At 49.2% G+C, this 15,225-nt stretch overlaps 1 protein-coding gene across 3 annotated transcripts in view; it reads right to left on the bottom strand.

Moving 5' to 3' along the window:
• The window catches only part of Ttc28 (tetratricopeptide repeat domain 28), a 534,278-nt gene that overhangs the window by 22,053 nt on the left and 497,000 nt on the right, over positions 1–15,225 (bottom strand). For all 3 annotated transcript variants that reach the window (XM_048342731.1, XM_048342732.1, XM_048342733.1), the window contains one exon: positions 42–182. In XM_048342731.1, coding sequence (XP_048198688.1) covers positions 42–182 — 141 coding nt within the window. The remainder of the gene's footprint in view (positions 1–41; positions 183–15,225) is intronic.

Raw genomic sequence — 15,225 nt, 5'->3', positions numbered from 1 at the left:
GTGCTGAGACCCCACTCCCACGCTGGGACCCTCTCCTGCACCTGTTGTAGAGGTTGTTGCGCCGCACCATGCGCAGGAAGCCAGTGGGGTCGGTCACTGAGTTGAGCTTGTTGATCATCTCTTCGAACTGCTGGTCCATGATGTCTCCAGCCTCACTCTCCGTCTCACTGCTAGCACAGGCCCTGTGGGAAGACGGCCAGGAAGACACTCAGAAAGGAAGCGCTGGGCCATGGGACTCATTGCTAAGCTCCGTGCCATCTGCCACCAGCCAGCCTCAGCGCTTGCTCCTCCTGGAGCCAGGCTTAGCCCTGCCCTCCCCTCCTTGGAGGCCTCAGGCTCTTCCCACACTGCTTTCATTCACTTTCTCTGAAGGTTTGTGGCTTATCAGCTCTAAGCACTGTGCAGGGAGCAACATAAGTTGCATGCCCAGGGCCCATCATGTGCCCTTCCCATCACACACTGTTCCTGGGCGAAGGGGGCACTGCCAGCCCCCAGCATGAAGACCATGCCGTCTATTCCAGACCTAGGAAATGGGCACCTCCATGGTGCCGGTGCCATGTGAGATCTGGGGGACATGGCCCACATGGCACATGCAAACAGGACCAGATGAGACCACAAGTGGCTTTGCCACCTGGAGGCATAGGCACTTTTGAAATGCAGGCCCTTTTCCAAAGCTGGGCATGAGCATGTGACCATTTCTGAGTAAATTTGTATTTTCTTTGTGATGTACGATAACACAACCCCTCACAGCATGTTAGAAGGACACAAATACTTGGAGGGCATCAGGATGCTAGAGGCAGAGTGCGGCCCACAGCCCCTCCTTTGCTAGGGGCTCCAGTACCTGACATACAGTGGGGCCACTGTGAGGATGGCCTTTCCAATGTGCAGAGCCCCCAGTAAAGATCTTATCATCTTAGATCTGAGCCCTGGGTATGAAAGCCACCATGTAAGCCAGCTCCCTTCTGTGTGGACACAGTGACCTGCTGTCCCTCCCCTCCTGGTGGGGGAGGGAGGAGCTGAGGACAAGAAACCAGTCAGCAGGCTTCCCCATGCTGGAAGGCTCCGGATCCCTCTGCAGGCCTGAGCTAGAGCAGGCCAAGACTTGGGACTCTCAGGAACCAGCCCAGGGCTCTTCACTGAGACCTGGTAAATATCACTCCATGAGCTCCTCTGTCCAGGGACACATTTGTCACATAAATGTGGCTGCCTGCCTAGAGCTGAGGAGTCCGCTCTGCAGAGGGGAGCAGACTGGCGGGCCGTATTGCCTCTATTATCTCCAGCTCTACAGTAGCTGTCAGCTGCACACTGAACCCTCTTCTGCCCAAGCTTAATGGGGTGGTTTCCTAGCTCCTCGCCCTCCAGAGTAACATATTATGTCACTGATAAGGGCGCTGCCATTTACAAATCAGGCCTGGCCTGTGCAGCAGGTCCCAGAGCACCATATCCGCTCCTCCAGTGACGTTCTAGATGTGGCTCCTCACAGGCCCTGATTCAACTCACCATGTCACACCTGCTTCCGGGCTCCTGCTACCTAGACCACAAGAATTCTTTGGAGTTCTCTCTATCTCTTACTGCCAGTCTTGTGTCCCATCCCCAGAGTGGTGAATGGGTCTTCATCTTCAAGTGCCATGTTGGTATTGGTAGGGCTGTGTTGATACTGATACACTGATGTTACACATCTGAGAGGGACTAAGAAGTTACTCATTGGTGACTTTCATTCATTCATTGTGCCAATTAGGCTGAGCAGACCTCTGAACTACTCATTGTAAGTCAGCTGTGAAGGTACATGCCTGTAACCCCAGCACTTGGGAAGCTGAGGAAGAAGATTCTCAAGTTCAAGGCTAGTGTGAGGTATATAGCAAGATCCTGTCTTAGACAACAACTTAATTGTACAATAAGTATGTGCCAAAGCCTACGCTAAGGCTGTGGTAGCTTCAAGTACAGAAACCGCTGTCTTTGAGAACCTCAGGAACAAGGGGTAGAGCATCTGCCTAGCAAGCACAAGACCAAGCTCAAGCTCCAGTACCTCAAAAAAAAAGAAAAAAAGGTGTCTCAATCCCTTGGCTGAGACCAAATGGAGCAGCCGAGAGAAGGTGCTCGATGGGCATGCCAATGCCCACAGCAGTGTTCACACTAGACAGGGGCCGATAAGCCATGGTCAGGGAGGAGAAGGAGGGAGAAAGTACATGCCAGCCAGGCCCAGCAAGCATGAGCGTGCACTCAGGTGCAGCCTGGGGGTACACCAAGAGCCTTAGGGAGAGGAGATGCCAGTAGGGGCCATAGGAGGCCACTTGGAGTCAGTGAACCAGTGTGTCTGACAGCTGCCATACCTCTCTTTTCCCTCTGTCCCATCTATACTCTGGTTCTGTCTGTCTGTCTGTCAGATTCTGGCCCCTGGATGCTGTGTCCTTGTCCTCCCCTGGGCTGGACCACCACCATTTCCCTTCCAGCCCTCTAGCTTGAGGATTCTGGCTTGAACTTCCTTCTCTGATCCCTTCTACCCCTAGACCCTTGAGGGATAGAGGCGAGGGCTTCTCTTGCTCCAGCTCCCTGATGGCACTGCCATCAGCCAGGACTGACTCTACCTGACTCCGTGAGGTTGCAATTGAAATCATCAGACCCTGGAGAAGAGGAAGGTGGCAGGTCAAAATCTACCAGGCTGGCCTGAGCAGGAGAGTGTCAGGAGGCAGAGGTGGCAGCCCCCCCGCCCCCAGTGCCCACCTGCCCTGCCCGCATCTTCTCCAGGGCCCTGGGGAATATAAATCACTCGGCACCAGGCGCAGGCTCCAGGATGCCGCTCACTGCGCTCCCCCAGACAAGAGCACAGCCATGAATCAAGCCCTGCAGAGCAGTGCCAGAGTGGAGTTCATCATCCTCTGTTGTCCGCTCTTGGGGCCAGGTTTTGGCAGGAGACTCCAGAGAGGATTTTCATCTGCAAGCACAGCCCCTGATCTCTCTAACTCCACACTCTCCCCTCTGTCATCCGCCTGACAGTCAGGGCTGGGGCTGCACACAGGCATGCTGTTAGTTATTTATGTCCCCGCATCTGCTGCTAACTCATTCTTTCTTTATCCCCATCCTCATCTGGAAGCTTCTCTTGCTGAAGACCAGTCTGACAACCTGCAACTGGAAACAGCTTCTTGGTTACAGGGTAGGATGGAGGCTTCTGCACCACCAGCTCCGTGGAAGTGCCCCTAGGGTCCCCCAGGCAGCACTATGGCCTCTCTCAAGGACCATGTGGGACCCTTCCCTGTGGCTGCTGCTGTCACTCACAGCCTCCCATTCCGGTGCCCCACGCAGATGTGCCAGCACCCAGAGGTGGAAGCGCCCCTTTCCCCGCCTCCCCCAGGACACATCTGAGAGCATTACCTGAGTTACACATGGCTACTCAGTCTAAAGAACCCATTTCCTCCAGAAGCCACTTAGCAAGAACACCAGGAACGACAGAGACAAGGCTAGGGAACTGTTCTTGCCTGAGACCTTACTTATCACTCCAGAAAATAGAGTCCAGGGCTTCAGTTTTGGCTGGAACATCCTGGAACTGGGTGACTTTATGGGGAAGGAATCTGGGGGTAAGGGGAGAAACTGTGGGCCAAGGGGGGGAAGGGGTGGTGCAACAGATGTATAAAACTTTGACTTCTAGAAATGGCCTCTCTGCCCTCCATGGTCACAGGCTACAAGCAGCATGTTTAGAACTAGCAGCTCTCTTTTCCCTCATGGTTGGTTGATGGTGTTAGCATTTCCCTAGCCTCAGGTCCTCAGCTCCTCCCACTAGCCCCCAGATCCACCCATACCTAATGAGCCACTCCTACTCACTACATACCTACTTCCCCTTTACCCCCAAAGATAGAAGCTGTCACCTGGATAAGGTGCAGACACCATGTAGCTCCTTTTCCTGTGGGAACTATGGCCCCACTAATAAACCTCCTTATGAACCTTCTTTTTTTTTGGCCGTCCTGGGCCTTGGACTCAGGGCCTGAGCACCATCCCTGGCTTCTTCCCGCTCAAGGCTAGCACTCTGCCACCTGAGCCACAGTGCCCCTTCTGGCCATTTTCCATATATGTAGTGCTGGGGAATCGAACCGAGAGCTTCATGTGTAGGAGGCAAGCACTCTTGCCACTAGGCCATATTCCCAGCCCCTTCAGAACTTTTTTCTCCTATCTGTGATTATCTCCGCATGGTCCTCTGGGATGGCCGATACCTATGCTTTCAGATGGGGCCAGTCAGAGTCCTGGGATCTGGGAATTCAGGCAGAAACAAATGTAGTTTCCCAGGTGGGCTCTACAGAAACCACAGCACCAGGGGAGGGGCACCATTTTTTGGCACTTTCTCTGGGACTCAGCATAGAGAGCATTTGGAACCCAATGGCTGACGTCCATGGCAAGGTCCCCAGCAGTCCTGTGTCCACACTCAGAGTTGAAGTTCACAGACTTCCTTCTCTTTGGTTTAAGCAGGCGTTTGAGAGAATGGAGAGGACATCACGAAGTGTCTTTCTTTAGAGATCTATGGCCTGGCCATACTGAGCCTACGACCCTTTCCAAGTAGCCAGGCTCCATTCAGCCATTTGGGCATATGGCAAAGCTAGTGGGCAGAAAGTTGCAAGCTCACAGAGCAAGGCATCAGTGTCTCCATGCGGGCAGGGACCTTGTGAAGGCCGTTCTCCACAGAAGGTTCCTTGCTGACTGCATGGTGAGGAAACATGTTCCACAAGGGTATCGCAGGGCAACCCTGCCAGCAGTGGCTCACTAGCACCCATGCCGCACTGCCCAGGGTGCCCGTGGTTGCACCGCAGACATCAGCCATGAATCCCACTTATGCTGTCTCTCTTAAATCCCTGATGTTTGGAGTAAACTAGATTTAATTCCTTGCTCCTGTGTGTCACTCCAGAAATTGCATTTCTCTGTACCCTCTCAAGATTGTAATCCATACTATTATCTCCCAGTTGTGATTTCTAGAACAAACCTTCTGTTGTCTGATGGTAAATGATTACATTTACCAGCCAGGAAGCTACTCGTGTGCATGCGTAGCAATGATCAATAAATTCTGCTGTGCTCTTTGATTGCTCAGCTGGTCAAAGAAGAAAAATTCTCTTCCAAAATGCTGAAGAAAATCATTTGATTTGGGGGAAAAAAACAAAAGCAGCAAGGGGGAAGGCCTGGCCTTTGGAATCCAGAGTGCAATTTCGTCTCAGAAGCAATTGGAGAGTGCCCTGCTGAGCTCCTTACTGACATCTAAGTGTTGGAAGGAGCAGCACAGTAAACACAGTGGCCAGACAGAATGGAAGGTCTCCTTCTACCAGCTGCCCCTCACCTGCCTGCGAATTGCAGGAAGACCAATGCATCTGGGGCTTCCTTCCTGTCGTCATTGCAAAGCATTGTTGGGAAAGTGCAGGCAGCAGAGCATTGTTGGGAAAGTGTAGGCAGCAGAGTTCTCCCGGAGGGCATGCTCTCAAAGCCCCACGCGGACATGTGAACATGGGTCACAGATGAAAAGCCCCAGAGTTTGGGGACGGGTAGAGAACCATCCTTCCTGTACACTTCCTCAGGTCCAAGCCCTCTCTGCTTTAGGGGTGAAATGGGATGGTTCTGGGATGGGGAGCACTGTGACTGGAGCACAAGTGTGGATGCCTGTACCTGGGAGGTGCTCAGTGGCCTCAAGGCTCATCTGCCCCTCAAGTTCTTGAACTTCACCTGGGTGTGGCTTGAGGGCTAAATGCCCCTATCCCCTATGCACCATCGTCCAGTGGAGAAACTCACACCGCCGCAGAATGCACGGCCCCACGCAGGCCCCACATGGTTGCCTGGAGAAAAGGGCAGCTGTGGGCATAATGGAAGGCAGCCACTGCACTACCAGCTCCTAGCTGCACCAGGGCTCAGCAGGAGCAAAGGGAAATGCCACCGGCTGAAAAACCAGCACAGCCACTTCATCCTCTTCCTTTCCTATGGTTCTTCCGGCAAATGTTTCAAATTGACTCAAAGCACAAGAGGAGATAGATGCCTTCTCCCCTCCCACAAGTGAGCGTTGCTGCCACCCAGTGTCTATGGACGTGTGTGTGTGTGTGTGTGTGTGTGTGTGTGTGTGTGTGTGTGCGTGTGCTCAGGAAACAGAACAGATATGGGGTCTCCCTACCCATGAGGCAGCACAGTACCCAGGTGTCAGGAAGACAATGGTGGGTGGCACTGCCTCCTCTCCCACATGTAGACATACCCAGGAAAGGGCTCTGAATCCTGACCCTGAGGTTTGGGAGTCCCACCTAGGCAGGGCAAAGAGGGACCAGAGAGTTGAGAGCTTCTGAAATAGTCATGGTGAAGCTGGGAGGGTGCCTGAACTCCACAGGAGTCTCATCTCCTCACTTGCCATAGTCAGGCTAGGAGGGACCAGTATGGCCCTAGTACTGTGTGATCAAGACAGCTGTGGAAATCCTGCCACACAGGCCAGTGTCTGTCCCCTCCCTGTGGAACCAAATCTCTCTTTCTTTCTATCTAACTCTCTCTATACGTGTGTGTGTGCGCACACACACACACACACACACACACACACACACACACACACACACTGCTTCCAGGAAATAGTTTTGCAGTGATTGCAAAATGTCTGTCATTTCCTCCCTGAAGCCCTGATCTTTTTTCCTATGAGGAGGGCTGGAGAAAAGGAGATTTATTAGTTTTGCAGCAAGTTGGTTTGGGTCAGGCTTCTGGGGCATGGAGGAATTGTCCTTTGGAACTGGTCTCACACACCTGGTGCTGCCTTCCTTTTGTGCACCTTGGTTGGACTCCTGGAAGCTCTGCTTCATGATGGAGTAGCAAGTATTGTGGACACAGGATGGGGGCAGTAGGGTTGTACTGGGAGAAAGGCACAGTGAGGGAGCCATGTGTGGGAGGGAGGGAGAGTGGGCACAAGGCAGTCAGTCAGGTCAGGAGCTCTGAGATAAACAGATTCATATGTGTAGGTCCCCATTCCAAATCCAAAGGGCATGGGGTCAAGAAACATTATCAGTAACAGCTGAGGTCAACCAGTGCTTCCCAGGGCCTCCTCCAGAATCATCATTAATCCTTATAGCAAGAGCCAGGAGGTAACCTTCTCTGTTAAAGACATTCTAAAGAGATGCTAGGCGCTTTGATAAAGACATCAGGCTCTTGTTGGAGGCCCCTACCAAAGTGAGCAGCAGACCTGGCTGGAACCTAGGCTGGTACCTTCCCAGGCACCCTCCATCCTCTGAGGGTGCAGCCGCTGGCCCAGGGTCACCTTTCCTAAGGTAACCAGGGCTTGGAAGCTCAAAGCTCACCCACCCAAGGCAGCAGCACCAGTGCCTGCATGCTTTTCAACTTTATTGCATGTCATGTCTCTGTGCAAGGCTTGGTGCTGTCACAACTGAAGCGGTCTTTGAAGATCATCACAAAGCTTGCCTCCCTTTCTGTGAGAGCTGGGAGGACCTCAAGGAGGAAAAGAGGAGCTTTTCAGGGTGTACAGTGTTTAGGAGGGAGTGGGATGGAGGATGAGCTCTGCTCTCTCCAATGGTTCAAGAGAGGCCTGCTGGAATCGTCTGTTTAAATCCTCTCTCCTATCATTGCATAGATGCAAGTTATATTAGAAAGCTGAATGACCCCGTTAGCAAATGAAAAAGAGATGAGGGCTTAGGATAATGAGAATATTATAGCAAAGCTCACACCGTGGCTGCCTCTAATGGAAATCCCATTGCTAGACCTCCACGGAATGCTGAAAGAATGCCTCCCTCCGAGCTGCTCTCATACAACAAACCTCAATCTGTCATAATGAAAATGCATATTCCAATACACAGTGATCCCCCTAATGAGGGAAGTTGGAGGAGGTGCATGGTGGCTTTATTTATAATTCTCCAGATCTAGGCAAATTGCACACATTTAAAATTTCTATACAAATTATGTCACCAAGAGCTATCAGAACAAGTGTATTTGGCCTGGATAATGAGACTACTTAACAGTCAGGGTGTGCCCAAAGCTGGGCCAAGCCTGGCCAGAGGGGGCTCTTTTGCATAGAGGATGTGGCCCTAAATGCCGGGGGTGACTTCTAAAATCACTCCCCATTTCCTAGTGTTCTCTAAGACCGGTTCCAACTGGAAAGCGAGAGTCAGGGGGAGAATGGGATCCTGCCCATGCTTCCAGAAGGGGACAGAGAGAGCTGTGAACCTTGTCTCCCAGACGGTTGTGTCTATTGTTGCAATGGACTTGGAGTGGAACAGTCCTTCCTTGCTGTTCTGTGAAGCTGGCCAGAAGCACTGGTTTTCTGAGCAGTCAAAGTGCTACAGGGTTTTCCTCTGTCACTCCCAAGTTGTTCACCGCTGGGGAGAACTTGCTCTTGCAGCACAGGGCGTTCCCTTCTAGCCTGATGGGGCTTTCTGGAAAGATGTTTCCCCTTCCTCCTCTCTTCCAGATGCTTGAGATCAACACTGCACAAAAAGCTGCTGGCTGGTGTCATTCTTGTCTTTTTCTGCCACATTAACCCTGTAGGGGGCTTAACAGCCTGAGACTCTGAAAAGCTGTTGTCAAGTCTTGAAAGCCCCCAAATGCAACTTACATGGTTATTAGCGGGTGGGAAAGTCCCCTCAATTCCAACACCTCCATTTAAATAACAATAATAAAGAAAATAATAACAGTAAGAGTAAGCACCATGCCTTCACAGTCATGATTATACCCTACCACCCACAGACCGCCAGGCCTGGGAGTATCACACAGATGAGGGTCTGGGTGAGGGCACGGCTTTTTGGCACAGCTTTTGGCTTGGTGGGCATGCCTGGTTTTGCATCCAGTCGGCAGGGGGCGCCCGAGTCATCTCGCAGCCAATGGGCTGTGTTCCTGACATAGTGGATTAATTCCTTTAAACAATCCAAGGCACAGACAAAAGAGCCAAGGGGGTTCCTTGCTCTATTAAAAGCCCCAAAACATGTGTATTTGCCAAATGGAAAGGTGTAGAATTAATTGGAAAAGAGATGGAATTTGTATTCCTCAGATCCCTTGGGGGTTTTGTAATTAATAAATATTTGTGGAGCCTTTGATAAGTATAAAGTACCTTATATATGCTAAGCAAAACCAGCCTTTTTAAGCACCAGGGTGTACCGTGTACTTTGCTTATGAGTTCAGAAGACCTGAAGACCAAAGAGATGCCACAGTGCCCCATGGTGACCTTGTCCACAGCCACCCAGGCAGGTGCCTCTGCTTGTCCCATGTCACAAAAGGCCCCAAAGCTGTGTGGCATTCAGCCACTGGCCTTGGAAAGCCCAGACAGGAGGTGGCAGAGCCCAGGCCACAGCCAGGCGTTCAAGCCAACTCTTCTCAGCTATGAGACAGAATTTTTCTATTGTACAGGCATCACAACAAAATTCATATACTCCTTATGCTGAGGGCTCTTCTCAAGAATAATTAATGAAGTACAAATCGTGTAGGTGATACAAAAAATGTATTTGGAACAAACAGTACAAGAAATGTATCCAATGCCTCAGGTATGAAACTGTAACCTCTCTGTACATCAGTTTGATAATAAAAATTTGAAAAAAAATGGATTTGGCTATGAAGCTTCTAAAATAACATCTCAAGTGTTTTTATTTCCTCTTATCTATTAAATACTTTATAAAATGTCTACAGATGTGAAACCCTAGTAAATATGTTCTGCAGCTTAATTGCTAAATGATTACAAACTAACTAAACCAGAGGTGGCAGGCTGCTAGTGGCTTTATTCATTTCTTTCTGGGGAAGAGCAGAATCATAAAATCTTCCCTGACACAACAGGTTTCTATGGTTACATGAGACGTAAATATATTATATGGCCTGTGTGACGGGAAAGGACTGGCCCAGCTCCGTGTGAAGCAGGTCCCTGGGGCAGCACTTGTGTGCACGGCTCTCCACAGCCAGTAAATATTTGTTTCTACCCTGGTGCTGCAACCGCTGTCTACACAGCTCAGCCTGTGCATTGGTATGGCAGCACAAAGAAGTGCCAGAAGTGAAATGGCTTCTGTGTTGTCATGCTTTAAAACCCCGCCTCAGTGAGCCATAGGCAGAGGTTCAGGATGGCCTGTGTGGAGATCTTTCTGCTAAAGGCCTATTTCTCCCATCCTGAAGGAAACACAACAGGGTATGGGCTACTGAGATGCCCAGTAAGTAAAGTCATTTCCACTGAAGATGGGACAGGGTCAGAGGTGATGGGACCAAAATTTACCACCTGTATGCTGGGAAGTAGCACACACATGAGGACACGGGTGGGACTTGGGATGGAACTCTGGGAAATGCAAAGAGCAAGGCTAATGACAGCTGAGGTTTCTGTGAACTTATTTGATTGCATGAACTGGGAGGCCATGTTACATGAAGAAGACTATGTCCTCTCTCTGTTTAGCCCCGAAATGCTTCACTGACCACCTGTCCTTAACTGAACATACTCTAGGGTCTAGGAATGATGGGATGTAGAGCCTTCCTTCCTTCCTTTTTTCTTCCCTCCCTCCCTTTCTTTCCCTCTTTCCTTCTCTTCCTTCCTTCCTCCCACCCTCCTCATACTTGGACTTGGAATCCTCCAGCTTTAGTCTTGTAGATGCTGGGATTACAGGCATGTACTACCATGCCCAGCCTCCTCTTTTCCTCTTTAATGGTTAAAGAAATGGAAGGACAGGCCAGCAATTCTTGGAAAAGAAAGACGCAGAGGGTTCTGAAAAGACTTTTTAGCCTGGAGGAAGCACTGAGAAGCATGGAAGGGCAATGCCTGCTGGGGGACTGCAGGGCTGATTTTAGGATTTTGAAGAACACATGCAGGAACTGTTCATTCAAACACAAATGCAATCTGATGCTTGTTAGCCAGAGGAAGGCAACACAGCAACCAAGGGTAAAGAAAGAGCCCACCCCAGTGAAGAAGCCAGGAGGCCAGCTTCTTGCAGCTGGCTTTCGGGATCAGGAAGTGTGGGAGGGAGAGGAGTAACCTGCGGGGAGGAGGGCTGTGGGGCACAGCATAGCCCTGCAGCGGGGTTTGCTTGTTGAACCGAGGTCTCCTAATGAGTAGCTCAGATTGACTTGAAGACACGCTAATATCAGGCTGAGGCTAGTGCCAAACATCCCCCCGGTTTGGGGCCATCTCAGCTGGCAGCTATGGGCACCACATGCAAATACAAACCAGACATTTCCGGGCTGAAATGTAGGATTTCTAATGTGTCTTTTGGATTTCATTTCAAAGTCAGTGTTTGAGTTGTATCTATGACCTAGATAAAAGAGTAAGGAGTCAGGACCAGATCAGGGGCATGGCAGGAGTTCAGTGAAGGACATGGCATGGGATACCTTTGTCTCCTTTCTTGAGGGGACAAGGGACTGTGTGGGTGCCCTGACACTTGCTGCCATCCCCAGTCCCCAAGATATCACTCTACACCCTTGGAAAGTTCTTTCCACCTCCCCACAAGGACCTCTGCTCACTGTGTGCTTGTTCACACAGGCGAATCCCTGGCGAATCCCAGTGGGCTCTGAAGATCCAGTTCTATCTAACTTTCAGCATTCCAGGGTTTGATTGCCGAAATCATCATCACTGAGGCCCTCAAGTGTTCACCACACTTTAACAGAAGAGCTGACAGCACATCTACATGTTGAGACCATTGAGATTATCAACACTGGTCCCATCGCTGGGCACAGCCACACATATCATCAATTGGGGAATAAGGTGCGGGTACTGTAACTTCAGCCAAGATGTGACTCTTATGTTTTCCATGGACTCACCAGTCCCCCCCCGCTCTCTCCCTCCCTCCATTGGTCCATGAAGGCCTGCCTAGCAACCACCCATCTGTCATCCATTCTACATCCTAGGTTCTTCTGCACCCTGGCAACAACTCTCCCATACTGATTGTAGGCTTGCTGGCATTCTCCCCCAAATATGCATACATACACATGTGAGATCACTTTAGGTAGTTCGCCCGCCTCTTATTCTTCAACTTTACACTATATTTTGAAGATCTGTCCATGCTACTTTGTACATTTCCCCAAATTTTTATGAAAAAATTAAGCATACTAAAAAGCATATAGAATTTTATATGGTTACCCATCACCCATTGTCTTGGTTCTAGCATTAACTACCATTAACTTTTCAATAAAATTGCTTCCCTGCATACATGTCCTTTTCCATTCATCTATTCATTTTGTATTTGGATGTACTTCAAAGTTAATTATGCCCAGAAAGTAAATTACAACCAAAGCCCCCATATATACTTCAGAAGTCATATTACTAGCTAGAACACAATGTTCACTTACAGGTTTTAATCTACACTTCATATATAGTAATTAAATAAATTGAATAGTATAGCTCTTTTTTTTTTTTTTTTTTTTTTGGCCAGTCCTGGGCCTTGGACTCAGGGCCTGAGCACTGTCCCTGGCTTCTTCCCGCTCAAGGCTAGCACTCTGTCACTTGAGCCACAGCGCCGCTTCTGGCCGTTTTCTGTATATGTGGTGCTGGGGAATCGAACCTAGGGCCTCGTGTATCCGAGGCAGGCACTCTTGCCACTAGGCTATATCCCCAGCCCCAGTATAGCTCTTTTTTTTGTGTGTGTGTGTGTGTGGAAAGTTCTGCAATTTGACCTCAGGGTCTTGAACTTGCTAAGTGGGCACTGTACTATTTGAACCTCTGTACTATTTGAACCATAACTCTAGCTACTGAGTTCTGACCAAGACACAATGTGCATACACACACACACACACACACACACACACACACACACACACACACACACACACTCTCCCCCCCCACCAAAAGCCCATAAAGAAAGGGAACATAGCTTCTACCCCCAGGAAGTTCCTTTATGACCCCTCCCAGACAATACTGTCTCCCGCAACCCCTGCAACTGTATTCTATTTCCAGCAGCTATCAGCGGAGCTGCCCCAGAAGCCTGCACAGACTCATCTTGTCTGTGCTGACTCTCCTCCACCAGCACTGTCAAGCTGCCATTTGTAGTTGCAGCTTATTACTTGTCACCAGGAAGGATTAAGCCACTGAAGCTCCTGTTGAGATACCAGCTGCTCTCCCCTGGGGAGGTGTGGGAACACAGCTGCTCATCATCTAGAATTCCTTTCAGTCAACACGGACTTCACCTGTCTTGCACAAACACCTTGTACCGGGCTACCAGCCCACTGGAGGAGGCGGGTAGTGAGCATCATAAGGAGGCATGCATTAGGTGCATTAGGAGGCATTCCAGGTTGGGCATTTTTCACGGGTAGCTGTTACAGGGGCACGAGAACTTTCTGGACCTCTACAACTTCCAGACAGGACAGGGCCATCACTTGCCAACCTCTTCTCCTTCTGCATGTTTCTTCTTACAGCAAAATTTACTTCCTGAATGACTAAGGATAGGAAATAAATTCTTCGTGTTCATCACCATCACATAGCTTCTCAAACTCTCCCATGCTTTATTTTCCTTTAGTTTTTATCATATGGAAGTTTGAACTCAAGACCTAGCACTTGCTAGGCAGGAGTTCTACCACTTGAGCCAAGCCCAGAGTCTTTTGTCATTTTTCAAATAGGGTCTTGTGTTTTTGCTGACAGTGATCTGTCTACCCATGCCTCCCACAGAGATGGGATTACAGACATTCCAATACACCTAGCTTGTTGGTTGAGATGCGGGTCTCATTAACTATTTCCTGGGCTGGAGTTGAATCAAGATCCTCTCATCTCTGCCTCCCAAATAGTTGTGATTATAAGAATGCATTACCACACATATCTTTGACATTTTACATTTAGATTGTCTTCATGAGTTGAATTCTTTACATATACTAGCTGTAATCTTTTCTTTCCCATATGATTTATACTTGTCATTTTCTTCATGGTATACTTTGATTAGCCTGTTAGATCATGAAATGTCTGGTAATTTACAGCTTTCTTTTATGGCTGTTGTTTTCTATGAACACTCTAAGTCAGGCAGATACTCTTGATGTTTTCCTCTATAAGTTTTATACTTTTATCCTATGATCCCCACTGAAGTGTGTGTGTGAGTGATACAAGCTAGGTAAGAGTCAAGGGTCACTTTCCCATGGAGCCACTCAGTTTGTTCCAGCAGCACTTGTTGAAATGAATCCTGTTTCTAGGATTTCTGTTCTGTTTCACTGCTCTGCTGTCAGTCCTATGAACTCACTGTTCTTTGTTGTCAGCATCTCACAGTTTAGCTCAGGTTGGTTTTGAACTCAGGATTCTCCTGCCTCACCTCACAAGTATTGGGATTATGGGTCCCATTGTCTTGATTACCATGACCATAAAGTGAGACACAAGTGCCCTAGCTTTTCTTTCTCTTTCTCTCCTTCCTTCCTTCTTTCTTTCTTTGTGCAGGTCCTGCGGCTTGGAACTCAGGGACTGGCTAGCGCCTTTCTGCTTAGGGCGCAGCTCCACTTCTGATTTCACTGGTTAGTTGGAGATAAGAGCCTCATAGACTTTCCTGCTTGGGCTGGCTTCCAACTGTGATCCTCAAATTTCAGCCTCCTGAGTAGCAGGATTGCAGGGGTGAGCCACCGGCACCCAGCTATTGCTTTTCCAGACTTCTCCGGCAAAAAGGACATCATAAATCCCAAACAGTACAGTCTGCTACAACTACAAAGACATTCCAAAAAACTCTTATCTTGACTATATTTAAATCTGAAAACCCCCACATTCCCTACTCCTTGTTTCTCTGACTCTGCTCAGTGTTCTGCTCTGGCAATGCTGGGTCAAGGGTCAGTCACCATTGCTATGAGGCTCTCCGGCCATATACCCAGCTGCAGTGGTAGAATGGAAGTCACCACAAACAGTGTGAACACATGGGTTCCGTCGCATACCCATCAGTGATGGTTTGCAAGGCAGAGGCCAGTTCTCAGGTCTCCATCTGTGAACCTCTTACCTGGTTCTTTCACATTTCCACATTTGTTCTACAGTCAGCTTGCCAGTTGGGGGTTCTGAATGACATTCATTATACATAAGTCACCATGTGGGGACAAGGTGATCCCTTCAACCCATTCATTCCAGTCAAATGGATGGTTGCCTGAGCATGGGGTATATGCCCACTGGTACCCGTGGGTAGAATCCCAGCATTCAGCAGGGGGAAGCAGACAGATTATGGGTTCAAAGCCAGTTTAAGCTACATAGTGAGATACTTTCTCAAAACTAAAACAAAATAGCCTTATAGCCCTAGCCTAAATCTACTTTTGTGCTATTGTACTGATAATTTGCTAAGTACCTGGGCACCTGTGTTCACAGCAGACTTGGTCTGTAAT

The sequence above is a fragment of the Perognathus longimembris genome, chromosome 3 (assembly GCF_023159225.1).
Source record: "Perognathus longimembris pacificus isolate PPM17 chromosome 3, ASM2315922v1, whole genome shotgun sequence".
NCBI lineage: Eukaryota > Metazoa > Chordata > Mammalia > Rodentia > Heteromyidae > Perognathus > Perognathus longimembris.
Note: the sequence above shows the minus strand (reverse complement) of the source record. Positions and strands in the feature narration are given on the sequence as shown.